General features: G+C 41.3%; 1 protein-coding gene across 1 annotated transcript in view; it reads left to right on the forward strand.

Annotated features, from left to right (window-relative positions):
* The window catches only part of ror2 (receptor tyrosine kinase-like orphan receptor 2), a 67,485-nt gene that overhangs the window by 35,215 nt on the left and 5,515 nt on the right, over positions 1–26,755 (forward strand). Inside the window, exons 3-7 of the mRNA XM_028602614.1 lie at positions 1,842–2,129; positions 3,602–3,632; positions 19,714–19,835; positions 19,928–20,242; positions 20,866–21,120. Of these exons, the coding sequence (XP_028458415.1) occupies positions 1,842–2,129; positions 3,602–3,632; positions 19,714–19,835; positions 19,928–20,242; positions 20,866–21,120 (1,011 nt within the window). The remainder of the gene's footprint in view (positions 1–1,841; positions 2,130–3,601; positions 3,633–19,713; positions 19,836–19,927; positions 20,243–20,865; positions 21,121–26,755) is intronic.

Raw genomic sequence — 26,755 nt, forward strand, 5'->3', positions numbered from 1 at the left:
CCTGATTTTTATCATTACAAATAATAATGTCCACATCTTTGTTTATATTGGAGTATTTCTGTGCCTGATAAACCTGCCAGTTGGCCCACAATACATATCCTAATATGATACAACATGTAACGTCTGACCTACGGTAGTGACCTGAGGGTAGTAGCTCCCCCCGAGCCTCTCTGTGCTGCCTGGTGTATCCGGTACCTTCTTTCTGACCTCAACAGGGAGAAAAGGCTGTTACCTGGGTGGTTTGGATAAGGAATAAGGTTGTCATTATTCTATTTTGTTTACCAGTAAGTATCAAGAAACCCTGTGTGTGACACTCACTGGTTCAATCTGAAGAAAATTAAATCTTTAAAAACATCTCACAAATAGTTTGTGATGAATAATTTGTGATTTATATTCAAAGAACTGTATTTAACTCCAGCAAAGCAATTGAAAACGTATTAAAATATTGGTATTTCACAACTTTTACTGGCAGAAATATGCCATTTTAAGTGAGACACTTGCATTAAAGAATTGACCATTTACATTCAGGTTTGGTAGAAAAGTCTCTGCTCTTTGAGGGGCCGCTCAAAGAATCAGAGCAGCACCAACAATTCTGCTGGAGAACTAACTAAAGCTGCATTCACACCACATCAGGAAACGGCAGCTCTCCAATTCAATTTAATGTGGGAAGTGCATTTAGGCTGAAAAAACGCAGCTTCCCTGCAGTGAAAAGTTGAAACAGAATCAACTTTTGGAGAAACACAACTTGATGTCACGCTGCGGTGGCCAATCACATGACCTACCGGCGATCAGACAAAACACAATGGAGACACAATTTAAATGACGCTCCTACACTGCCGCACAACCCTGCGCTGATTGCTGAAACGCCTGATTTTGTTTAAATGCTGTCTTAAGGAGGAGGTTGTAGCAGTAAACCCAATCTGTTGGCATGAGCGCATCAGTAAAGTGATAGTGAGAAATGCCAGGTTATAACGACGCTGTACACCTACATGAACATGATTGGACGTTGCTGAAGAATGAGCCAATGATTGTGAAACATGAATGAAACAGTTGATGTTAACGCACTGCCTTAAAGGAACACATCGACTTATTGGGAATTTAGCTTATTCACCGTAACCCCCAGAGTTAGACCAGTCCATACATACCCTTCTCATCTCCGTGCGTGCTGTAATGCTGTCTGACGGCTCCAGCTGCATCAGGCCAGCACAGAACATGCAGGTGAATGGTTCCAGTAATCCTACTGCTCCCAATAAGTGACAAAATAACTCCAACATGTTCCTATTTACATGTTGTGATTCATAGAGTCACAGCGTGTACAAAAAACAACATAACATGAGACACAGCCGTCTTCTAACTGTAAACAAACCGGGAACTACATTCTCAGGCGGAAGAATATAGTACTTGGGCGGAGTGATATGCTCGCAGCAAGCCTGTCTGAGAATATAGTTCCCGGTTTGTTTACTGTTAGAAGATGTCTGTGTCTCATGTTACGTGGTTTTTGTTACGCTGTGACTCTACAAATCACAACATGTAAATAGGAACATGTTGGTGTTATTTTGTCACTTTTGTCACAATTCGGAGCAGTAGGCTAGTTGGAACCAGTTACCTGCAGGATCTGTGCTAGGCTAAGCTAATGCTGGAACCGTCAGACAGCGTTACAGCACGCACGGAGATGAGAAGGGTATGTATGGACTAGTCTAACTCTGGGGGTTACGGTGAATAAGCTAAATTCACAATAAGTCGGCGTGTTCCTTTAACTAATGTGCTCTATAGAAGGTCAGGTTTCTGAAGACCCCATTTTTTCTCAGTTTTAATGCTTCCTTTAACCCATTATGTTTCAGGTTATTTCCTGGAGTTCCAGGAGCCGGTCAACAACATCACCCACTTCCAGGGTCAGACAGCCACGCTGCACTGCAAAGTGACAGGAAACCCACGACCGTCCATCCGCTGGCTGAAAAACGACGCCCCTGTGGTGCAGGAGCAGGGACGCATAACCATCCGCAAGACCGATGCGGGATCCAAGCTCCGCATCCAGGACCTGGACACGACAGACACCGGCTATTACCAGTGCGTCGCCTCCAACTCACTCAAGGTCATCTCTGCCACAGGCGTCCTGTACGTCAAACTTGGTAAGGTTCACATTTATATTTATACAGTGACTGAGTTATTATTCAGAGTTAAGTGAATCCTTTGTTTTTGATTAATATCTATTTACACCAAGCGGTAACTTCCGAGTCTAAAAAGTGAAGCCAAAGCTGAAGCTCCTTAAAGCTGTATTCTCTCTAACTTCCAGCAGGGGGGACTCCTTAAAGCTGCATTCTATCTAACTTCCAGCAGGGGGAGACTCCTTAAAGCTGTATTCTCTCTAACTTCCAGCAGGGGGGAACTCCTTAAAGCTGCATTCTATCTAACTTCCAGCAGGGGGAGACTCCTTAAAGCTGTATTCTCTCTAACTTCCAGAAGGGGGGACTCCTTAAAGCTGCATTCTCTCTAACTTCCAGAAGGGGGGGACTCCTTAAAGCTGCATTCTCTCTAACTTCCAGCAGGGGGGGACTCCTTAAAGCTGCATTCTCTCTAACTTCCAGCAGGGGGAGACTCCACCAGCTCCAGAAAGAAGTCTGTTTCTATAGAAGTCTATGAGAAAATGAAACTACTTCTCTCTTGATTTATTACCTCAGTAAACATTTTCATGATGAGTTTATGGTCTCAATAACTAGTTTCAAGTCTTCTTCAACACATCATGATGTTCATTGAGTAAATGATGGTCCCATAGACGATAAAGCATGGGATGTTTTAGGACCTGTCAATCAAGACAGAGGCTTAGCTATGCTAACCATGCTAACACTGGGTACATTAAAATAGACCTCCACTTGTTTTGGCTGTTGTATGGTTTACATCTTAAACTTTGACCCTCTCACTTTGTGTTTTCACTTCAGCAAAGTTACTTAGAACATTTTGAAAAGAAATGTTGTTCTGCCAACCAAGCTAGCTGGCAGGCGCTACCGCTAGCTGGCGCTACCACTAGCTGGCGCTACCACTAGCTGGCGCTACCACTAGCTGGCGCTACCACTAGCTGGCGCTACCACTAGCTGGTAACTTAAGAAAAAGTCTCCGGATTTCAACCAGTCCGGTGTACCGGTGTACATACAGATGAATGACGGCACTAGCCGGAGGTCCGTGTTTACCCCCCAGTTCAGAAGGGTTAAAAATCTGTGACTTTCCTGTGAACACTGGCTTAGCCGTGTCACCCTCCACAGCTCCTCCCTTTTGTCCAAATAGAATCACTTCTGGCTCCAAAATACCAAGATGGCGACGGCCAAAATGAAAACAGATGGCTTCAAAGCAGCTGTCCACAAACCAATGGGTGTCATCGATGCTACGTCCATTATTTTCACCGCCTATGGTTTGCACAAAGTCACAGCGAGATCAGTAGCTTGTTGATGTCAATAGTGACGCTTAAATGTTTCTTGTACTGTAAAAACTGTAAAAGCTTTAAGTAACCAAGAAGCTGTAGTGGTCTTTTGCATGCAGAGCCATAAAGATACATATGAATTATGTGCTTGTTAACAATTTTACTTCTGTTTTTCTTTTGGACTAACAGGACAGATGCCCACACATGGCCCAGATGAACCGTAAGTAAACACCTTCTACACATTAGCATGTTTGTCAGAGTGTGTGTGAATACATGTCCTACAGCAACAGAAAGGAACATTTTGAAAATCAGAGTTTTTAAGTTTTAACCCCTCCCACCCCGTAACCCCAGAATGTGGCTAAACAGGATTATGGTGCGTTCTTTTTGTCCACCGAAGTCAATTTACGAGTTGTTTTCCGGAGTTACGAACCGGAAGTTGCAAAAAGAACGCCACTGAGGTCGTACATACGACTCGTCAAGTTGTCTGAAACCCGAGTTCACTTTCAAAGATGGCTACGTCGTGCATCACACGTAGTAAACATTGTGGTTTTCTACAATTTTAAGCACTTTTGTCTTTGTTGTAACCAAATGAAGAAGTCGTACACATAGCACTGTATACTACTACTTATAGACATGTCTCTACAGTCTTATTAGGAGTTAAATGCCGCCTGATTAGTTATTTTGGAGCTTGTGCAGCTGAAATTGGCTAGAGACGCTCGGTTGCTATATGACAACAACGGCTTTAAGCCGAGTCTGGAGCAGAAAGCAGAGCAGTAGTCTAACGTTAACGTTAATCAAAACGTAATTTTCATGTATCAAACTGTGAAATATCGTTGTGTAATATGTCAATAACTGGGTGAATAGAATCCTAAATGTTACTCAAAATGTTACAAAAATCCATATTTTCTCCGACGTAGTATTGTGTGACAAAAAGAACGCAACAACCCGCGGTTACTCGTTTTCTGACATGGATGTGACGTCACACTCGAGCTACTAGTCGCAATTACAAGACAAAAAGAACGCACCATTAGTAGTGTCTTTGTAGTGTTTGTAATGCCCCTGACAGAGATCAGCTTGACAGCAGTTCCAATGCATTTAAATCTAATGAGGTTTTCACAGCAGGAAACCTCTCAAACCACTACAGTAGCGTCACACAAGGACCCCTTAACTGAGACAGAGCAGGGACCCCCCACTCCTAATATTGTATAAAATGAAGTTGCATATTAAAATGGGCCTACAATAATGTGTAGGGCCGTCTAAAGCATTTACACATACCTTTTTAGTGTGTAGAATACTAAGCTATTAAAATAATAATTGTTGGCATGATTTTATAATCACGTTTTTATGTTAAACATGTGTCACAGTGAATCTTCAGGATGAGCTGTATCTGTGCCTGGCTACCTTAGTGACTACCTTACCTGTAGGCCAGTAAGCAGTGGGGATTTATATCTGCTAAAAATATGTTAAGACTTTTTAATTTTGGAAAACACTTTCAAAAAGTGACAATAATTTGGAGGCCCCCCTGCATTGAATCTGAGGACCCCCTAGGGGACCCGGCACCCCCCTGTTTAAGATCTCTGATATAAAAGGACAAATTCAGATTTTCAGTAAAACCTTTTGTGAAATTAATTACGTAGCCAAATTATTGCTGTAACATAAACTTAGTCATGTCACACTGTAAATGTTTTGAATAAATGTATACACAGCTGTTTTGAATATAGTACAATTGGGTATTTCTTTCAATGTGAAAGCAAATTCTAATAGCAATACTTGAAATAATAGTATATGTAACTTGCTTTAATATGGTAAAATTAAGAAGTTTTTCCAAATAATTTATTTTTAAAACATGAAGAATCTGTGATGTTGGTTACATTTCCTGATTGATTCTTGCTTGATTTGTTTATTACTTAACAAAAGTGTATGATTGGCTGCCTGCTGGGGAGCTCCGGCCTGTGATTGGTTGATTAGGAAGGTTTTACTGAGTACAAAAACCCTGTTCTGGGTTTTACTCCTCCCCCAGCAAAGCCTCTTAGGCTGTTGATTGTTGAGCGTTTTACAACTGGTAATATAATGTAGTATGTGATGTGAGTAATATAATATACAATACCAGGTGGTTATTGAGTTACCTGTCAATGCTTTTAAGTCTGAAAAATATGTCAAATAACAATAACTGCAATAGCACTCTATCAAATTCTTTTTACAGATTTTTGTTTTATCTTATCATGTTTTACCTTTTTAACAGCTATTTTGATCCTAATGTGCGAGTATGTGCGTGTGTGTCTGAGCAGAGTGAATGGGAACAGTTTTCTTTTATGAGACAGAAACATGTTGTTGCATGTGAGCATGCAATGACAATAAAGTCATTCATTCATAAAATGCATGGTCAACTCGTGCATTATATTTGCTTTTATTTGGTCATAATTGGTTTGGGATTATGTTAAAGTTTTAGAATGATCCTGTGGTTTTAGGTTTAGAACTACCAGCCAACAGCCCTTTCCCTGATGAGACTAGCTAGAGGTTTGTATTGTAGTGGTGCGGATGGATTGGAAGATTGGTATTCAGGAAATGGCTGTACTGTAGTCAATAAATATCCTCAGACATTTAAAAGTGCGGATGCATGTGTTTGTGGTGTTAGAAGTGCCTGCCCAGAGCTAAAATGGGCATGCTATGACACGTCAGCTACCACTCATAGCTCCCCTGCTTTGACTGACTATTAGAAATGGTGAAGATATTGTGCTGCAACCAAACCATGAGGGTAGCAGCACATATCTCTCTCTCTCTCTCTCTCTCTCTCTCTCTCTCTCTCTCTCTCTCTCTCTCTCTTCTCTCTCTCTCTCTCTCTCTCTCTCTCTCTCTCTCTCTCTCTCTCTCTCGTTTGACTCACCATTATAGGGCTGGAATAGATTCCTCTACCAGCAGTCAGACACTAGCCGGTGGTTTGGACAGGCCTGCTCTGAACTGGAAAGAATGCTGATTCATGTCCTCAGTCAGACCAACTGTTTCTGAATGCCTCTTCCAGGGAGCTTATCTCATCAGCCAACAATATAACTCAATCTATGTCTTTTAACCCGGGCTGAGTGTTCATTTTGATGGCACTACAATGCCTTTTTGTCTATTAAAGCAATAGCTGGTATACATTTACTTTGCTGTTTACTTAGCAATGCCTTTCTCAATTAGATTAGGAATTGTTTTATCTGTAGAATGTCAGAAAATAGTGAAACATGCCTGTTTTAATTAATTTAATTACAGATATTCAGTTTACTTTCATGGATGACAAAGAAAAGCAACAAATGCCCAGAATTAAGAAGCTGGAACCAGCAAATGTTTGACAATAATTTATCATTTAAGCAGTTTCTTACTGAGTGCATTCAGATCAACTGGTAGTTCCCTGTGACGTGGACTGCACGGGGTATTCAGGCATGTTAAGTAAGATTCCAAACCGAAGGGAGCAAACATGCCCTAGTGTGTGGGGAAGAACTAAACAATGATTCATCAAAAGCTAGATTACCCATTAGTCATTGCGCCTCACTGGAATGACACCGTACATCTTGTAAATGAATCAAATCACATTTATTTACGTTATTATAGTAGGCTATATATAGTCATATTTTAGTTCAGTAGTGTTAAATATCCCCAGTAGCAGCAACGTATCCGATGTCTTTACATTACCGTGGTAACGCATAGCGAAAGTGGTATCTGCATTGGTGACTTAGCAGCGTGTTCCCAATGGATGAATTTTGGCAAGGGAAGTTCCCTTAACCGACATTCCCTGAGCTGGGAGAACTGTCTCTGCTACAGATTGACAAACTGGAATAAGAAGTACATTAAAGAATAACCCCATAAAGGACAACATTACTCGACCTGCATTCCCACATGTCCACACCTTCCTCCACAGTGCTGCGGAGGAGGGTCTGACTAGTCCACACAGCATTCTGGGATAGAAGAAAAACAATTTATTGACATTTGTTTGTGCTAAGCTCCAGACAGAGCCACGGTGCCATGTGTACGTTCAAAAGTAGTTTTAGTCGTGCAACAGAAAACTCCGATTGGACAGATAGTCTAGCTAGCTGTCTGGATTTACCCTGCAGAGATCTGAGGAGCAGTTAACCATAGTCCTCACAAATCCACCAGAGGTTAGAACACCAACACAGAGACAGAGGAAGAGGACGCACATCTGGACGAAAAGAGGGACATCCAGCGGAATTTGCGGCCGCAACGGAACAATCCCAGAAGTGGAACGTCGTGGGTATAGACTACTCGACCTGTGCCTCAATTTCTTCAACCCACACCGTGTTCCTTAAGAAAGGAAAAGAGGCAGCGGTTGGCAGCCATCACTCCCCCACTCATTGTTTAAGAGGGCTGTGCTTTTTACAGTTAAACTTCAGTAGAATGAAACGTGAAAAGGTCACATATGAGGAGGAGTACACTGCTGAGCGCTGGTCAGCTGCCAGAGAGCCACTTTATGAACTGGGGTCATGATGATATTCTTTAACTGGCCTACAGGGCTGCCAGCATGGGCTCCAGCTAAAAACACAGGGCCGTCACACAAGTTGAACCAGGCTCAGCTTTTGCTGCAACGCAACGTCAAATACATTTAAGCGCACATTCCTGGGAATACGACATAGTTGGCGCAGTGAAAAGTTTTTCCGGTTAGTAAAATCCGGTCTCAGTGTATTATTAGTCTGGTGCAACAGAAGTACATTGCCAGCTTAAAACCAGACATCCGGCGCGGGGCTCCTCCTAGTCTCACATTGCCAGAGTGCTGGGTCAGCGCTGGAAGGTCTGGCTATACCACACATACATTCTAGGATTGGAGAAAAAAAACAATGGCTTGCTAGCATTTCTTTAAACCAATCAGAATAGTTGCTACGCTCCTGATGGAAGGAAGTTGTTTTTGGTAGAACATTTGCACGAGGGGAGGCTAATTCTTCGCAAAATAAAACACAATACAGTAACGTGAGCTATTTAAATTACCAATGTATCGCCATTGGACATCCTCCCTTGTAGAAGGAGCGTTCGTAACATTGAGAGGCAGACAGTCATTTGCACTTGGAGATAAGCAACAGTAACGTTAATAATTACATAAATGTAATGTTTGGCAGTATGTTGGTGTAAATCATAGATGTGTTTACTGCTGTTGCCAGGCAATCTGCTTTCCTTTATTTCTGCTCTCTTGTTCTTCTCTTCTACTTCTTGCTTATTCACCAATTATTTTGTTTGTATGCCCACTGGGGTTTCGGAGAATACTGCAACGAACAATGCGTGCATGCTCTTACAGCGTGGCATCTACGGAGGCCCGCGCCACGGTGTCGCACGCTGATACAACCAAAGCTTTATCCTGCAAATGCACCTCTGTTGCGCCAGACTACTGCAGCGCTGACACAGCGCTGTGGAGAAAGGTCTAGCAATGCCAGATTATAAACCACTGTGCAGTGTTTTGGCCTGATAAACCTTCAAATTTATAGGACTGTACTCATGTTCCGGAAACAACACGGCCCACCAACCAGTCCTTGCTTTGTTTTCAGTCTGAATGGCGCTGACCTGTGATTTACCCTGCTATGATGACATTGGTGGGTGTGGTTTAAAATGATTAAAGTGACAGGAACATGCATCCACCTTCTTTCCAGACAGGAAGAGAAGGGATCATAGCCTGATACTTGAAGTAAACACAACATGGGTACCTTCATTAGTAGGTGGTGGTATGTAATAAGATGGAACAGTTCGCTACTGGGTCAAAATCAAAGGCACCAGTAGGCTTCCTCTGGATCAGCAGCATCTAAATTGAAGAGGTACTGATAAGAATTATGTGGACAACAGGAGTCGTTGGCACTATTTCTTCCCACAATGAGCAGCTCGATTCAATTACCTGTGCCGTGTCAATCTGATTGTAGGTGATCAAAAGTATAACGACTCCCAGAGTCCAGTGTTCACAGAATAGGACAGAGCAGCCGGCTTTGAGTCAGTGTCTATCTTCAGTAAGCATACAGGCCTTTACTGTGTGTGTATCCGCAGCTTTGGGCTCAGACTGTTTGTTTTGTGGATCAAGGCTCAAGTCAGGCCTGGGAGACTAAACCCAGCACAAACATTACATATGAATGACCTCAGCAAAGAGCCACCTTTGAAAACAAGTTCAGATCAGTTGGTTTAACCCACACAACTTCCTGCACAGCACCAACACTGAGCCAGCAGCTCAACATGCTGGCCTGCAGCCACACTGACTCTAGATACTCTTTTATTATTATGTTTATTACCAGGGCTGCACAATATATATCTTTTTTTTTATCGTCATCGCAATATCAACATACCACACATTCGCGAAAGGCTGCGACATATTGCAAATCGACACTCAGAGATTCTCTGTGTTAGTTAAAAGAAAATATCTTTAGAAAACTGCACTTTAAAATGTAACTGTCGCTATTTTTTTAGTGTTGCCTTTTTGTGATGTATTTAATTTGTATTGCCATTGTGCCATAGTACCTGAACGCTAGGCATCCTGGGATACCTGTTGTATGTCGAACACGTTGTTGACAAGTAAAGCCGCTTGTCTGCTATGTGCTAATCTGTCTAACGTGTATTATTTATAAGAAGACATCACACTTTTATATTCAATTCAATGTTCACTTTGTTCAATAATAGAACATTGGAAATTATTTCCTTTCATTAGTTTTAAATTCAACAAGCAGTTTGTTGTATTTTAGCAGAATACTGAAGGCAGCAGACCGGCGTACACTTGAATATCTGTTTATTCATGGCAAGTAATTAATATTGCGATATTCAACAACATTATCGCATATTTTCCTCATATGGTGCAGCCCTATTTATTAGTATTATTTATTTTATTTGTTAGTTAGAAATTAAGTGGGTACTCTCCATCTCCAGCGATGAACATACACAATTATTTTCTGTCTTTTGGAGATTTTTCTTTTTTTCACATTATAAAGATAAATTTAATCCCCTTAAGGCCAGTGTTGATCTTATATTCTGATGTCTTATTTTCACACATCATCAGAATCAGCTTTATTCACCAGGTTGGCATAGACAAACAAGGAATTTGACTCAGACTAATCTTGCTCTCAAGTACAACACTCACTTAACATATAAGAGTAAAAAACAGAAATGACAGTAAGAAATATAAAAAAATACTGTTTAGTATACGGTATAACACTGGACTAGAATTTATAAATTTACAAAAAATATACAGTAGCAATTGAAGAGAGGGAAGGAATGGTGCAATATCAGTATTGTCCGAGATTTTAGATTTAGGTATAAATATAAATATAGTGCAAGGCAATTGGGTGCAATGGCCATATATTAATAACAATATTGTAATTGTAAGATTGAATTATACATGAGGTAGATGAGCAGAACAGTGTTTGACTTTGTTTAGTGTGAGGGTGGGGGGGCTATGTCTGAGTGTTCAGCAGAGTGACTGCTTGGGGAAAGAAGCTGTCTTTGTGTCGGCTGGTTTTGGCGAACAGTGTCCTGTATCTCCTACCAGAGAGAAGGACAGAGTCCTGTATCTCCTACCAGAGAGAACAGAGTCCTGTATATCCTACCAGAAAGAAGAACAGTCATGTATCTCCTACCAGAGAGAAGAACAGAGTCCTGTATCTCCTACCAGAGAGAACAGAGCCCTGTATCTCCTACCAGAGAGAAGAACAGAGCCCTGTATCTCCTACCAGAGAAAAGAACAGAGTCCTGTATCTCCTACCAGAGAGAAGAACAGAGCCCTGTATCTCCTACCAGAGAGAAGAACAGAGTCCTGTATCTCCTACCAGAGAGAAGAACAGAGCCCTGTATCTCCTACCAGAGAGAAGAACAGAGCCCTGTATCTCCAACCAGAGAGGACAGAGCCCTGTATCTCCTACCAGAGAGAAGAACAGAGCCCTGTATCTCCTACCAGAGAGAAGAACAGAGTCCTGTATCTCCTAGCAAAGAGAAGAACCGAGTCCTGTATCTCCTACCAGAGAGAAGAACAGAGCCCTGTATCTCCTACCAGAGAGAAGAACAGAGCCCTGTATCTCCTACCAGAGAGAAGGACAGAGCCCTGTATCTCCTACCAGAGAGAAGAACAGAGTCATGTATCTCCTACCAGAGAGAAGAACAGAGTCCTGTATCTCCTACCAGAGAGAAGAACAGAGCCCTGTATCTCCTACCAGAGAGAAGGAGATTGAACAGTTTGTGACCAGGACGTGAGGGGTCTACAGAGATTTTTGCTGCCCTTTTTCTGACCCTTGACCGGTACAGGTCCTGGATGGAGGGAAGGTCAGCTCCAATGATCCTCTCTGTAGCCCTAATTGTCCATTTGGTGGCTGACCCAAACCAGACAGTGAGGGAGGTGCAGATGACAGACTGGATGATGGCTGAGTAGAAACTGGTCAGCAGCTCCTTAGGCAGATTAAACTTCCTTAGCTGTTGCAGGAAGTATAACCTCTTCTGGGTCTTTTTCTGGACAGAGTCAATGTGGGGAGACCATTTTAGGTCCTGTGAGATGGTTGATCCCAGGAACCTAAAGGAATCCACAGTGGACACTGTGTCGTTCTGGATGTTGAGGAGGAGTCCACTGTCATCTCCACAGTCTTCTTGTGGTTTAACTCCAGGTGGTTCTGACTGCACCATTGAACCAGCTGTTCCACCTCCTGTCTGTAAGCAGACTCATCACCATCCTGGATCAAACCAATGACGGTGGTGTCATCTGCAAACTTCAGGAGTTTTACAGACGGATTCTTTGAGGTGCAGTCATTGGTGTAGAGAGAGAAGAGCAGTGGGGAGAGGACACACCCCTGTGGTGGGCCAGTGCTAATGGACGGGTCTTGGATGAGATGCTTCCCAGTCTGACATGCTGCTGCCTGTCAATCAGGAAGCTGATGATCCACTGACAGGTGGTGGCAGGCACTGAAAACTGGGTGAGCTTCTGATGTAGGAGTTCAGGGATGATGGTGTTGTCCAGTTCTCTAGTGTTATCTTTTAGTGTCACAGGCTGTATAATAATTTCAAGCAACATTCAATGGCAGTCATTCACACATTGCTCTTAAGTTTTTGAAAAGGTGACCTGGACTGTGTTGTGAGTGCATAGTGCATAGTTTTTGTACAGGGACAGCAGAGGAGCCTATGATGGGAGTCTGCAAAGAGCCTCGGGAAAGTTTGGGCTACAGGAAGTCATTTTCTACGAGCCAGCATCAGACTTTACAATCCACCCATTGTGTCTCTGAGCAGGCCAACATTGATTCATTTGTGGACCGACTGTTGTAGTCTGCTCAGACAACTGGTGGATTCAGGTCCTCAGCTGACAAGTACCAACAAACTGAGTCTACTACTCAGGCACCACACTCAGATCGGCTGTTTCCAATCTGAATACGGCGCTTGTACTTCTCTTGTATTCATGTATTCATCACTTTATAAACTTTCATTTTGTAAATATGTTCAAAAAATGTCATAGTCTCTGCTCTGTTAGCAGTAGGATAACAACATTGCTCAGTGGGTTTCATCCTCATGCTGGTGTTGGTTTATTCATTAAACATAAAGCGTGATTTATGTTTCTGCGAAGGCTCCACGCAGCGCTTTCTCCGTAGCCTATGTTAGTGGTCTGAAGGTATTACTTGTGTGTTGGTGTGTGCGTTGATCTCTTTAAGAGAACAGCAGGGCATGTGTGCGTGTGTGTGTGTGTGTGTGTGTGTGTGGTAGAGCGAATAAGAGAGTGATAGATAGAGTCATAATGAGAGAAACAAAGTGTGAACAAAGGTGAAGCACTGCTACTTCTGCTACATGGGCGGAGTGATTTGCTTGCAGAACTCCAGGTGAACTCTCTGCTCCTCACCAAGCGGCTTCTCAGGTGCTGCGAGCAAATCACTCTGCCCAAGTAGCAGAATTAGCAGTGCTTCGCCTTCTGAGAATATAGTTCCCAGTATGTATACGGTTAGAAGATAGCTGTGTGTCATGTGACCTTGTTATTTGTACACGCTGTGACTATACAAATCACAACATGGAAATAGGAAAATGTTGGCGTTATTTTGTTACTCACTGGGAGCAGTAGGCTAGATGGAGCCGGTTACCTCCAGGATCTGTGCTAAGCTAGGCTAGATGGAGCCAGTTACCTCCAGGATCTGTGCTAAGCTAGGCTAGCAGGGGGGAGCGTCAGACAGAGTTACGACACGCATGGAGATGAGAAGGGTATGTATGGACTTGTCTAACTCTGGGGGATACGGGGAATAAGACAAAGTCCCAATAAGTCGCCGTGTTCCTTTAAGGGTTGATTTGTTTGTGGTAGATGCTGACTCCTTGTGACTTAAAGACTCTGGCTAGATGTTCTGGCAGCCTTTGCCAAAAATTAACATTTATTTATTATATAATAGTTATCTATTGGTTCTTCACTCATTTAACATTTCCAATAACAGTCCCTTTATTAAGTTTCCGAAGTAAATGCAGAGCTGGCGAACGCTTCCAGAGTCCTGCTTCTCTTCATAGAAGGAATGCCAGAGGTCTGTATGGTAATGACTTTTCCATGACATAATGTTTTAAAGTACTCATAATGAGATATGGGGAGTAAAAGAAAAAAGAATAGAATAATAGATGTAAGAGATTTCCAGGAATGAGTGATCCACCCAGTGATATGCAGTCAACAAGTGGTGAACTGTTGGCCGGCAGCAGTGTGTGTGTGTGTGTGTGTGTGTGTGTGTGTGTGTGTGTGTGTGTGTGCGTGTGTGCGTGTGTGTGTGTGTGTGTGTGGATGAGAAATATAAATGGTGGCACGTTGATTCCACTGAGAGCTGGGGCTGAGGGCTGACTGCAAAATAATATTCTAATATTATGACTCTTGGTAGACCTTAGAGCTTTTGGTGCAACATAGGATACTTGTGGAAATGTCCTTTTTAGTTTCACAGAACTGACTAGTCATGGGCCGGTTACCAGTTTGAAGGTATACCACGGTTTGAAAAAGTAACGGTTTCAAAACCACTAAAACTTCCCGTAATACTGTTCCTGTGGTATGAGCTAGGGCTGGGCGATATGGACCAAAAGTCATATCCCAATATATTTTGGCTGAATATCAATATACGATATATATCCCGATATTTTTTTCGCAAAGTGAGAGCAAATGTTCAGTCAAAGCCAAATATGTCATGTCACATGTAATTTCATAGAAACCGGCTATTTCAGTGAACAGTTGCAAAATCAAATGAATAAATAATAAAACAGGTTTCTTCACCTGGTTCAATGCTCAGCTGTTCAAATAACAATAAAATGAAAACATAAATACTGTATAACAACAGGAGTACCTTTTTTGAAATCAAAGCTCCATAAGGTTTGTTTTAGTTTTTTCCAACGTTTTAAATTGTTAAATTTTTCTTCTACACATTTTCAGCGCTTATTTCTACATCCCATATTTTCTAATATAGGGCTGGGCGATATAGAGAAAATCAGATATCATGATATTCTTGACCAAATACCTCGATATCGATATTGCGGCAATATATTCTAGAGTTGACAGTTGGTGCTCTCGCAAAATATCTTCACACTTAGATTTTAGATAAATAATCATTAATAATAGAACAGCTACAACAGTCTGGTAAGTTCAGAAAAGTACATCACACTTCACTGTAATGCAGCCTTTAAAACCAGGAAAAGACACTTATGTCATATCACGATATTACCATATCCAAAATCTAAGACGATATGTAGTCTCATATCATGATATCAATATAATATCAATATATCGCCCAGCCCTAGTATGAGCAGTTTTTTATCAATCAATCAATCAAACTTTATTTATAGAGCACTTTTCATACATGTAAAATGTAGCACAAAGTGCTTTACAATTAAAAACAATTGACCCCCCCCACCTCCCATCACATAAATACATCCCCAGACACCTACAGACACACACCCACCAACAACATCCACAGACACCGTCTCATACACACAATAAAACTAACATGTCACTGGGCACGGAAAAGCTAAGTTAAACAGGTGGGTCTTGAGCCTGCTCTTAAAAATCTGAACATTCTCTGTCTGAAGCCCTGAGGTCCGACGGCAGACTGTTCCACAGACGGGGGCCGTAGTACTGAAACGACGCTTCTCGACCTTGGGAATAGTCAAAAGGCCAGTACCAGAGGACCTCAGGGTTCACGAAGGCTTATATGGTAAAAGCAGTTCAAAAAGATAAGAAGGCCCAACACCATTAAGACATTTAAAAACTAACAAAAGAACCTTAAAATCGATCCTGAAACACACAGGGAGCCAATGCAGTGATCTTAAAACCGGTGTAATATGTGCCTGCCTTCTGGTCCTCGTCAGCACACGAGCGGCTGAGTTCTGTAACAGTTGAAGTGGAGAGATACTCTTTTTGGGGAGACCAGAAAGCAGGGCATTACAATAATCAATGCGACTGGTGATAAAAGCATGCATCAGCATCTCCGTGTTGGCCCGAGAGAGAATAGGCCGGACTCTGGCTATATTTTTGAGGTGATAAAAACCTATTTTAGTTGTATATTTGATATGTGGGATAAACCCAAGCTCAGAGTCAAAAATGACTCCTAGGTTTTTCACTTGTGATGATGGATTTAAAGAAAGTTCCTGTATTTTGATTTTGATTTCGGGTTTCTCTCTCGATAATCAAAACTTCAGTTTTGTCCTGGTTAAGCTGTAAAAAGTTCTCAGCCATCCAGGATTTTATATCTGAAATACAGTTAAAAAGTGCATCCATCGGACATGTGTCACCAGGAGGCATGGAGATGTACAGCTGTGTATCATCAGCATAACTGTGAAAATTGATTCCATGCCTCCTTATGACACCTGCAAGAGGGAGCATATACAGATTAAAAAAAACAGGGCCCAAAACTGACCCTTGGGGCACACCACATGTCATTTCATGAGTTTTTGAAGAGCATGTATCCATAGTTACAGTAAATGTTCTGTCTGTGAGATAGGAAGCTAACCAATTGTACACAGTAACAGATAGGCCGACCAGGTATTTAAGTCTGTTTAAAAGAATAGTGTGGTCCACTGTATCGAAGGCTGCACTTAGATCCAGTAGCACCAACACTGAGAGTTTTTGTGAATCAAAGTTAGACCTGAGGTCATTTAAAATCTTCAGCAAAGCTGTCTCCGTACTGTGATTTGCCCTAAAACCAGACTGATGATCGTCAAGGATTTTAAAATTATTTAAAAATTCATTTACTTGAGTAAAAACAAGTTTTTCTAAAATTTTACTTAAAAATGGTAAATTGGATACTGGTCTGTAATTATTAAACACATAACAATCTAAATTGCTCTTTTTCAGAACAGGCTTCACCAACGCTGTTTTAAAGACAGCAGGGAAGACACCCATTTGAAGAGAGCAATTCATCATGTTTAAAAGTTCATCTTTAAAAAAGCCATATAATGTTTTAAAAAAGTAGTTGGGATTGGATCTAAAGCACATGTGGTGGGTTTTACTGTAGAGAAAACTCTATCAAGCATCTCAGCATCTACCAGGGCAAAACTATCCAGTGTTTCCTCAGGTGAAAGGACACGTTCAGATGTATCTAAAACTACCTTTTGAGAAGATACAATGTTACATCTGATAGTATGGATTTTGGCTCTGAAGTGGTCTGCAAACTCTTCACAAAGAGAGTCTGTTGAAATTCTCTGTGAGAGATTAAAATCAGGGTTAAGTAAATGATCAATAGTGGAAAATAGGACTTTAGGATTATTGTTATTGTTGTTGATTATGTTAGCAAAGTACATGTTTCTTGAAGTCCTTAAGGCCGTATTGTAACTTTTCAGTTGCTTGCATAATATTTGATAGTTTATTGTTATTTTGTTTTTCCTCCATCTCCTTTCTGCTCCTTTATGAGTCTTCAAGGACAGAAAGTGCAGTTTAGAAATCCCTCTCCCTGCCTGTGTGCAGTGTGTTTAAAAGTGAAATACATTGTGTTTAAAGGTCCCATGGCATGAAAATGTCAATTTATGAGGTTTTTTAACATTAATATGCGTTCCCCCAGCCTGCCTATGGTCCCCCAGTGACTAGAAATGGTGATAGGTGTAAACCGAGCCCTGGGTATCCTGCTCTGCCTTCGAGAAAATGAAAGCTCAGATGGACCAATTAGGAATCTTCTCCTTATGAGGTCATAAGGAGCAAAGTTACCTCCCCTTTCTCTGCTTTGCCCACCCAGAGAATTTGGCCCACCCATGAGAGAGAGAGAGAGAGAGAGACATCATGGCTTTCAAACCAGCAAAGTGGCAGTTGGTCAAGACCACACCCCCACCCTCCACCTGGCCCCCCCCTCTCTCCTCCTCAATAGCTACAGACACAGAAATGGCACATCCTAAGGAAAGCTCATTGTGGGACTGGCTCTAGTGGCTTTAATTCTGCACCAAGGCTGAATTTCGGGAAAGAGACTTCAGATACAGTATTAGGGGACCACTAAGGTCTATATAAAAGAGACTTCAGATACAGTATTAGGGGACCACTAAGGCCTATATAAAAGAGACTTCAGATACAGTATTAGGGGACCACTAAGGTCTATATAAAAGAGACTTCAGATACAGTATTAGGGGACCACTAAGGTCTATATAAAAGAGACTTCAGATACAGTATTAGGGGACCACTAAGGTCTATATAAAAGAGACTTCAGATACAGTATTAGGGGACCACTAAGGCCTATATAAAAGAGACTTCAGATACAGTATTAGGGGACCACTAAGGTCTATATAAAAGAGACTTCAGATACAGTATTAGGGGACCACTAAGGCTTATATAAAAGAGACTTCAGATACAGTATTAGGGGACCACTAAGGTCTATATAAAAGAGACTTCAGATACAGTATTAGGGGACCACTAAGGCCTATATAAAAGAGACTTCAGATACAGTATTAGGGTACCACTAAGGTCTATATAAAAGAGACTTCAGATACTGTATTAGGGGACCACTAAGGTCTATATAAAAGAGACTTCAGATACATTGTTAGGGGACCACTAAGGTCTATATAAAAGCATCCAAAGAGCACCATGTCATGGGACCTTTAATGGAGAAAAAAGTTGTTGTTTTTTACCCAGACATTTCAAAATAATACATTTAAAGGAAAAGGAAGTTTTTCCTCGCCACTGTTGCACCAAATGCTTGCTCGTGGGAAATTGTTGGGTAAATTATAGAGTGTGGACTAGACCTAGTCTTTCTGTAAAGTGTCCTGTGATAACTCCTGTTATGATTTGACACTATAAATAAAATAAAATAAAATTACTGCAATGCTGTGAAACTGTGATATTTTGGCTGAATGTTATCATACCGTCAGAATCTCATACCGGCCCATGCTTAGTACTGAGCAAATAAAATACAAGTCTTATCTCATCAACTAAGGCCTGATCTATAGCATGTGTAGTTTTTATTTTGTGCACTTTGTATCTCTGTTCATTTTTCCGACCCCATATTTCCTAGGTATTATGATAGATAGGAATCAGAGTCTGAAAGATACTGGATTTTTGTTTGCCAATTAATGTCTTTTCAGAATCCAATAATGAATTCATTCATTTTCTAACAAACACTTTTGATAGGGATCCCTGAAATGTTGTTAGTAAAGCTGAGACCAACATATGTAATGATCAAGACATATCATTTTAAAAATATTATTTTGAGCTTTCTGGTGGACCGAGCCTGGACTACCAACAGAGTGACGTTGGTCACTGTCCATTTGGTGGGCAAACTATTTGAGGGTTACTTTAAACATACACATACATACATCGGAAGTGACTACTTATATGAATGCTGAAAAGCACACTGCTCACTAGGGCTGGGTACTGAATTCAATACATTTTAGGCACTGATCGAATTGCCTCCTTAGTATTGAGTATTGAAAGATGCCTCGTTATTCAATACCAAATTTCAATACCTAAGGAGTAAATCTCATCAGCCTCAGTGAGCCAATCAGCATGCTTCTACCAAGATCTAATCATGTCTGTGATTGGCTGTCTAACGTTACACATCGTAGAGACTTTTTGTTTTATAAAATTGGTATTGAAAAAAGTTTCAGTAACCGGTATCAAAGTCACAGTATTGGTATCGGTACCGGTATTGACATCTTTTGAACGATACCCAGCACTACTGCTCACTCTAACAATGCACCAATTTATCTGTAATAAGCTTAAGAACATATATACATATAATATATTAGCTCTGGTCAATATATCAGTCAGGCTTACAGTACATAGCTATAGTGGGAGTGGGTTCAATAAAGTGACTTAGTTTTTAGTTTTCTCTTGGTTTTTTGTGCTTTCTTTCTCTGTTTAAAAAAAAGGTGTTTAAAGCATAATTTGTTTTTCTTTTCAGGTCGCGTGAAAAAGGTTTCTGCCAGCCATACAGAGGCATTGCCTGTGCTCGCTTCATTGGCAACCAGAGCATTTATGTCGAGTCCCTGCAGATGCAGGGGGAGAGTGAGAACCGCATCACAGGTAAGACCAACTGACGTCACACAGCTGGGTAGAACTGTAACTACTAGAGATATCTGAGATTACAGTTATAGTCTCTGTTTCCTTCCTCCCAGCCGCCTTGACTATGATTGGCACCTCCACCCACCTATCGGACCAGTGCTCCAGGTTTGCCATCCCGTCCTTCTGCTACTACGTCTTCCCGCTGTGTGATGAGGGCTCTCGGGCCCCGCGGCGGCGCCAGCTCTGTCGTGATGAGTGCGAGGCCCTGGAGAACGACCTGTGCCACATCGAGTACGCCATCGCCCGGTCCAATCCCATGATCCTCATGCAGCTGGAACTCCCCAGCTGCCCCCTGCTGCCGCAGCCGGGCACCGCCGAAGCTACTTCCTGTATGAGGATAGGAGTGCCAGCAGAAAAACTGGGTCCATGTAGGTGGATGCTACGGCATGCACACACACATCTTTTTACAACAACTTGCAGCCAGTGTAACACTTTGATACTTAGTGAGGCTGGTCAGTTAACCAATAATTTACTGAAGTTTATTTATCCATTTAATTAAATTCTTTACCCAGGCTGTCTTTTTATCAAAAACTAACATAGTTTTGAAAGGTTTTGGGTTTTTTTGCTACTTTTTATTGCTTAATCTATTATACTTTTCCCTTTGCCTGTCCCAATTCCCCCAAATCATTCCTCTTTGTCTGCTTCACACACACACGCACGCACACACATGCTTTACCGTGCTTTATGCTAAGCTAGGCTAACCACATCCTGATACTGAACACACAGACATGAGATTGATATGAGTCTTCTCATTTTCAGAAAGAAAGAAAACGTTGAACTATTCCATCCAAAGTAGTAACATACTATTTAGCTTTGCTATATTAAGCCCCATAATGTGAACTATTAAAAAAGAATATGAATAACATTTGAACAACAGTCAAAAGTTAAAATGTGTGATCATGTTACACACCACAGGACTGTCACTCACTGAAGTTCTGAATATGCAATCATTTTGTAAACCCCTCGTCAAGTGTCCCTGTCTGCTCCCCAGATTCCCCCTCAGACCACAGCTGCTACAATGGAAGTGGGGGCGACTACAGGGGCACGCTGAGCATCACTGTGTCGGGCCATCACTGCCAGCCGTGGAGCGCTCAGTACCCTCACAGCCACCACCTGTCCCAGGAGTACCCCGAGCTCTGGGGAGGTCACAACTTTTGCCGTAACCCGGGGGGGCAGATGCAGAGGCCCTGGTGTTTCACCCTGGACCCTCAGGTCAGGGTGGAGCTGTGTGACATCCAGCCCTGCAGTAAGTACCACCATACAATAATTATACTTTCAATAGTTACTTGGATTGTTATGGTCCCATGGCATGACAATTTCACTTTATGAGGTTTTTTAACATTAATATGCATTCCCCCAGCCTGCCTATGGTCCCCCAGTGGCTAAAAATGGTGATAGGTCTAAACCGAGCCCTGGGTATCCTGCTCTGCCTTTGAGAAAATGAAAGCTCAGATGGACCAATCAAGAATCTTCTCCTTATGAGGTCATAAGGAGAAAGGTTACCTCCCCTTTCGTTGCTTTGCCCGCCCAGAGAATTTGCCCCCATGAGAGAGAGACATCATGGCTTTCAAACGAGCAAAGTGGCAGTTGGTCAAGACCACACCCCCACCCTCCACCTTGCCCCCCCCCCCCTCTCTCCTCCTCAATAGCTACAGACACAGAAATGGCACATCCTAAGGAAAGCTCATTGTGGGACTGGCTCTAGTGGCTGTAATTCTGCACCAAGGCTGAATTTTGGGAAAGAGACTTCAGATACAGTATTAAGGGACCACTAAGGTCTATATAAAAGAGACTTCAGATACAGTATTAGGGGACCACTAAGGTCTATATAAAAGAGACTTCAGATACAGTATTAGGGGACCACTAAGGTCTATATAAAAGAGACTTCAGATACAGTATTAGGGGACCACTAAGGCCTATATAAAAGAGACTTCAGATACAGTATTAGGGGACCACTAAGGTCTATATAAAAGAGACTTCAGATACAGTATTAGGGGACCACTAAGGTCTATATAAAAGAGACTTCAGATACAGTATTAGGGGACCACTAAGGCCTATATAAAAGAGACTTCAGATACAGTATTAGGGGACCACTAAGGTCTATATAAAAGAGACTTCAGATACAGTATTAGGGGACCACTAAGGCCTATATAAAAGAGACTTCAGATACAGTATTAGGGGACCACTAAGGCCTATATAAAAGAATCCAAAGAGCATCATGTCATGGGACCTTTAAAGTGTCTATATGTAACTTTCAGTCTGTGTTGATTCTAGCGGCCCCTTTGGACTAAACTAGGGCTGCAGCTATCAATTATTTTAGTAATCAAGTATTCTACCGATTATTCCATCGATTAATCGAGTAATCGGATAAGAAATACTTTTGTTTTATTGAAGAGCAATAATTAACAATAGTTTGGTTAAAAAACAATATTTGTATTGCCTACATTGCTTACAATATCATATCTCAAAAAACTAAACATATTAAGTGCATTCAAGTGCCATATTACATTGTTTTTTTAAAGAAAACATTTTTTCAAATGATATCAACCTCAAACTAAGGCATACATTAAACATACATAAACATTACCTTAAGTTGTGCAACTTAACTTTCAGTTTCAACCTTAGTCTGATCTGTATATAGGCCTATATGTAAATATTAGTTATACTAAACCTATTTTCATTTATATATTTGATTACAATGCTACACAGCTCTGTTACACTTATGCTATGCACTTATGCTATTAGATCAGCTGTTTCTCCGTGGAGAGAGAGAGAGAAAGTGGTGCGCAACAATCAGCTGTTTTTCCGAAGGGATAGTCAACGCCTCAGCTCTTTAGATCAGATCGTGGTCACCACTACCTATTTTCTTGTCTTTGATTTTGGTAGTTATTGTGTTTGGTGTAGTTTCATCGTCCATACGACTGTGATTTACTTTTGTCGGGTCCGCTTCGTGGAATGGAGGATTAGATTAGACTGAATGTTTTCTGTTGAGATGCTGAAGCACTGACGTCGTGCTATTATCGTGCTAAGCTAGTTTGATTTTGCAGTAGACACTGTACAGAGTTTTCGTTTTAATTACGTTTGAACTGATTCCAAACTTTGGACGCTTTCTGTAGTTTTCTCCAACCTGTCTCTTCTCTTAGCCGCTCGCTATTTATGCTCTGGCCAGCAGCAGACGTCTAGTGTGCCAAAGTAATAATGATCCGTGCGGAAACACTGTCCTTCAGCATATAACGTTGGTAACACTGATTTAACGAAGCTTCGAGGCAAATCATTTTACATCGAGGATTTTTTGTAGCCCTAGACTAAAGCGGTAGTGTTTTACCACCTGCTGTCCTAAAGCTCTTTTCTTTACCGTGCTGTATTACCTACTGTAGATTACTGAGTTACCAGGAGGTCATATAGTCGTGATGAATGTTTAGCTCAGACAGAAAATCATTCATTTCCAATAAGAGAATACGTTACAGATGCATCCTTTCATTTCCAGTGTTGCTACAGTAACCTCTGGATGTCTCGTGAGATAAACCAGGTATCACTGTCACTGGGTCACGAGCCAGAGCATTAAGAGATTGTTGTAGCAACCAACATAATAATAACTTAGATTCATTTAGCACATTTCATGAAACCCACGGACGCTTTACACAAATAACATTACAGAGGAACAAAAAGAAAATAGTAGGCCAACACAAACACGGACTAAAAGGAATAAAAACTGGTGCTAAATGGAAGGCGGACGTGATTTTTAAAGTCGGCTACTGACGTACAACCATATTGTGCATTGTAAAGTTATTTTATGAATGAAATAGACATATAACATACCTGAGGGCCATTCAGGGATGTTTTTGAATCATTTACAGTCCCACAATTGTCTCCATCTGTTGAAAGCCCGACTGAGTGTGACTCACGTTATCCCCCGTCGTCTTTCACTCTCCTTTTTAGCTTTCAGTTCTTCTTTTAATTTTATTCTTTCCTGTGATGGTCCTGCCCCAGTATCAGCCATAACTACAACAGATAACTTCTAAAATAACATTAAAATACAATTAGGCCTATATAAAGAAATCTCCTGCTACCTTTTACCGTCAGAATGTGTGACTGTAGCGCCGTCTACCTGCCGGACATCATTTTGTGACTTTCCGAGAAAAATCAGACCCGGGCAGAGGCATTAATAAAAGCTATATAAAACTACCATCTTCTCACTGTTAGTCTCGTTTGCTGTTACAGGTCATTTATGATCATCAGATGGAACATTACACTTTTTCACAAACATCTAAAAGTTACATGTATTCCCTTAACACATAACAAATGTTTTGATAAAGGAATTATTTGGTGAAACACTGTGAATAAAAGACAAAAAAATCTAAAAATAATCTAGTGTGGTGTTAAATGGTTTTACCTTCTTTTCTTTTGCCCAGAACACATCAATGTATGTCACATGTGTTCCACTGGATTATGCCGACACCACAGTGTGTTTTTATGGTAGCAGTTTAGCCCCTTTCAGACATGAACCTCTTATGTAAAGGTAATGGCAATTTTACAAATCAGTCTCATGTCTAAATAAGCACCTGAGTCCCTCTTACCTAAAAGTCACAGGAGCAGTCCGACCTAAAACGTTTCTGTAACACAACACAGCTCAAGGCTATATTGAATGCTGTCACATTAGCCCAAAGGCAACCCAAGCAGCAGCACAGGGTAAAACTTGCACAAAGAGATGAAATGCACGTCTTAGTTTCGCTTAAAGGTGGATTCTGTGAGTCAAATTCAGGAAATCTCCCTACGGTCTGACCAAAATGCTGATATTGCTATAAAACTTGAAACTTGTCACTTGAATATAATACAACCAAGTATTGAATATTGGTATTTCAGCCCAAATTTGGGTCTCATTCACTTATTTTTTCATTTAAATGTTTTGCCAGTAACAAGTTGTATATGCCTGTAGGGAGTGAGTTTGTCAGCCAGTGGAATACAGATGACAAGCTATTTTGCCATTCCTCCAGTAGAATAGCAGCGGCCAGTAGTCAAAGTGTTAACCACGAAGAATCAGCATACACCACCAAACATGTTGGTGGAATGTAGAATCTGACAGTGAGTGAGATTTCATTTATAAGTTGCACAAGGCAGCGGTGGCATATCATAAACAGCAGTGGTATATGTGAGTAAGAATCAGTGTGTTTCAGTGGGGAGTGGTATCTTGCTGTTAAATACCAGCCATAAGCCAGTGGAACAGCAGGGACATTAAACTGGAAGGAGAATCAGCATATGACCAAGAACCAAGACCGATACTACTTTTCTGTCTCGGCACTGTTACCTTTTTGTGCTGCAACACATATTCATTGATAGTACTTTGATTTTAAAATAGTATTCTAATCCATGACCAGTGTGGCTAGAAATTTGGGGCATTTTTCTTAGGCTACATTTACATTGCTACATTTTGGTTTTTTACTTTTGAGTTTTGAGCCCAAAGTGATCTCCGTGTACCAAGAGTTTTTATCTCCAGTAGAAGAACTAATCTCTGTTTAAACTAACATGCCCAAACCTCATATCTCATCAACATTCTGGTATACTGGGCATTTAAATATCTGTAAAATGTCCTGAGATAACTATTGTTTTGATTTGATACTATAAATGAAATTGAATTTAATTGAATTGAATACACAGGAGGCAGTGTGGAGACTCCGCCCACTGCTGGTAGTTACCATGGTAACGTTAGTAGCTTTAGTCTCAGAACGAGACGTGGTGACCGATAAGAACCAATCAGGAGGAGATACGTTGGCGTCAGTGACAAGTCAACACAACCCCGCAGATTTCAAACCAAAACGGGTCAGAAGAGTTTCCTAATGTCTCCGCTTTAGGGGCTCGGAAACACCATAATAGGGGGAATGAGAGGGGGACACACCAGAGCAGGGGGAATGAGAGGGGGACACACCAGAGCAGGGGGAATGAGAGGGGGGAACCAAACGTAGCAGTGTAGATGTAGTCTTAATTTTAGGCATTCATCAAGGGATATCTAACTGTATGGTTGCAACAATCTTTGTACCTCAAAATTTGGTCAGTCATTCTGATGAAGTGTTTTCACACGGGCAATCGATGGTAATTCAACAGCGTTTTCCCAGCATCATGTAGAAAGCTGAAGGGTAAATCTAAAAGGTGGTGCATTTTGATTGGTCAAATGAACAAGGTCTTTTAAGTCCTCAGCTGGCATGTTGTGTGAGCCAAAGTATCACGTTACCAATGTGGGCGCACACAACCCCAGGACGCTGTCATGAATGATATTTTGTCAACATGTATGGACATGGACACCAACAATGGTCGTTGGAAATGCGTTGCCAGCAAAACCATTGTTTAACAATTGGACAGTGTAGTGGAAGTTTCCTTTGCAGCAGGGGTAAAGTTTTCAAAGTTTAGTAAAGTGAAACAAATAAGACAGTCAGAGACTAAACCAAGTTAGGTTTTTGTATTTTATTAAAAATATATATTTGCAAATATATGGGCAACATGATTTCACAAAAGGCACAGCAACCCAGTGTGGAGTCAGTCCCTCTAATGAATGAACAGAACACTAGGCTTATATGGATCTTCAGAGTGACAGCACACACGCACTTGGCTTATTATGAAGCTACAACTTTTACAGGCAATCTGATACACATGAACACAATCAAGAAATACACAAGAGACATCTCGGAGCCATCTCACCTCCTCCTCCCTGTACGACTTTCACCCCCCCAGTTACATCTTAACTGACATGGGAAAACTAGAGATAGTTTTAGGGTGACCTTGTAGCCCCTATCTGTTCAGACAAACAGTGCTCACATCATGTTCCAGACTTTGTGAATCAGATTTCTACATGTGGAAATGAGAAAAACTCCCTTTCACCATTTGTGAGA

This window comes from Perca flavescens, chromosome 16, assembly GCF_004354835.1.
Source record: "Perca flavescens isolate YP-PL-M2 chromosome 16, PFLA_1.0, whole genome shotgun sequence".
NCBI classification, from domain to species: Eukaryota; Metazoa; Chordata; class Actinopteri; order Perciformes; family Percidae; genus Perca; species Perca flavescens.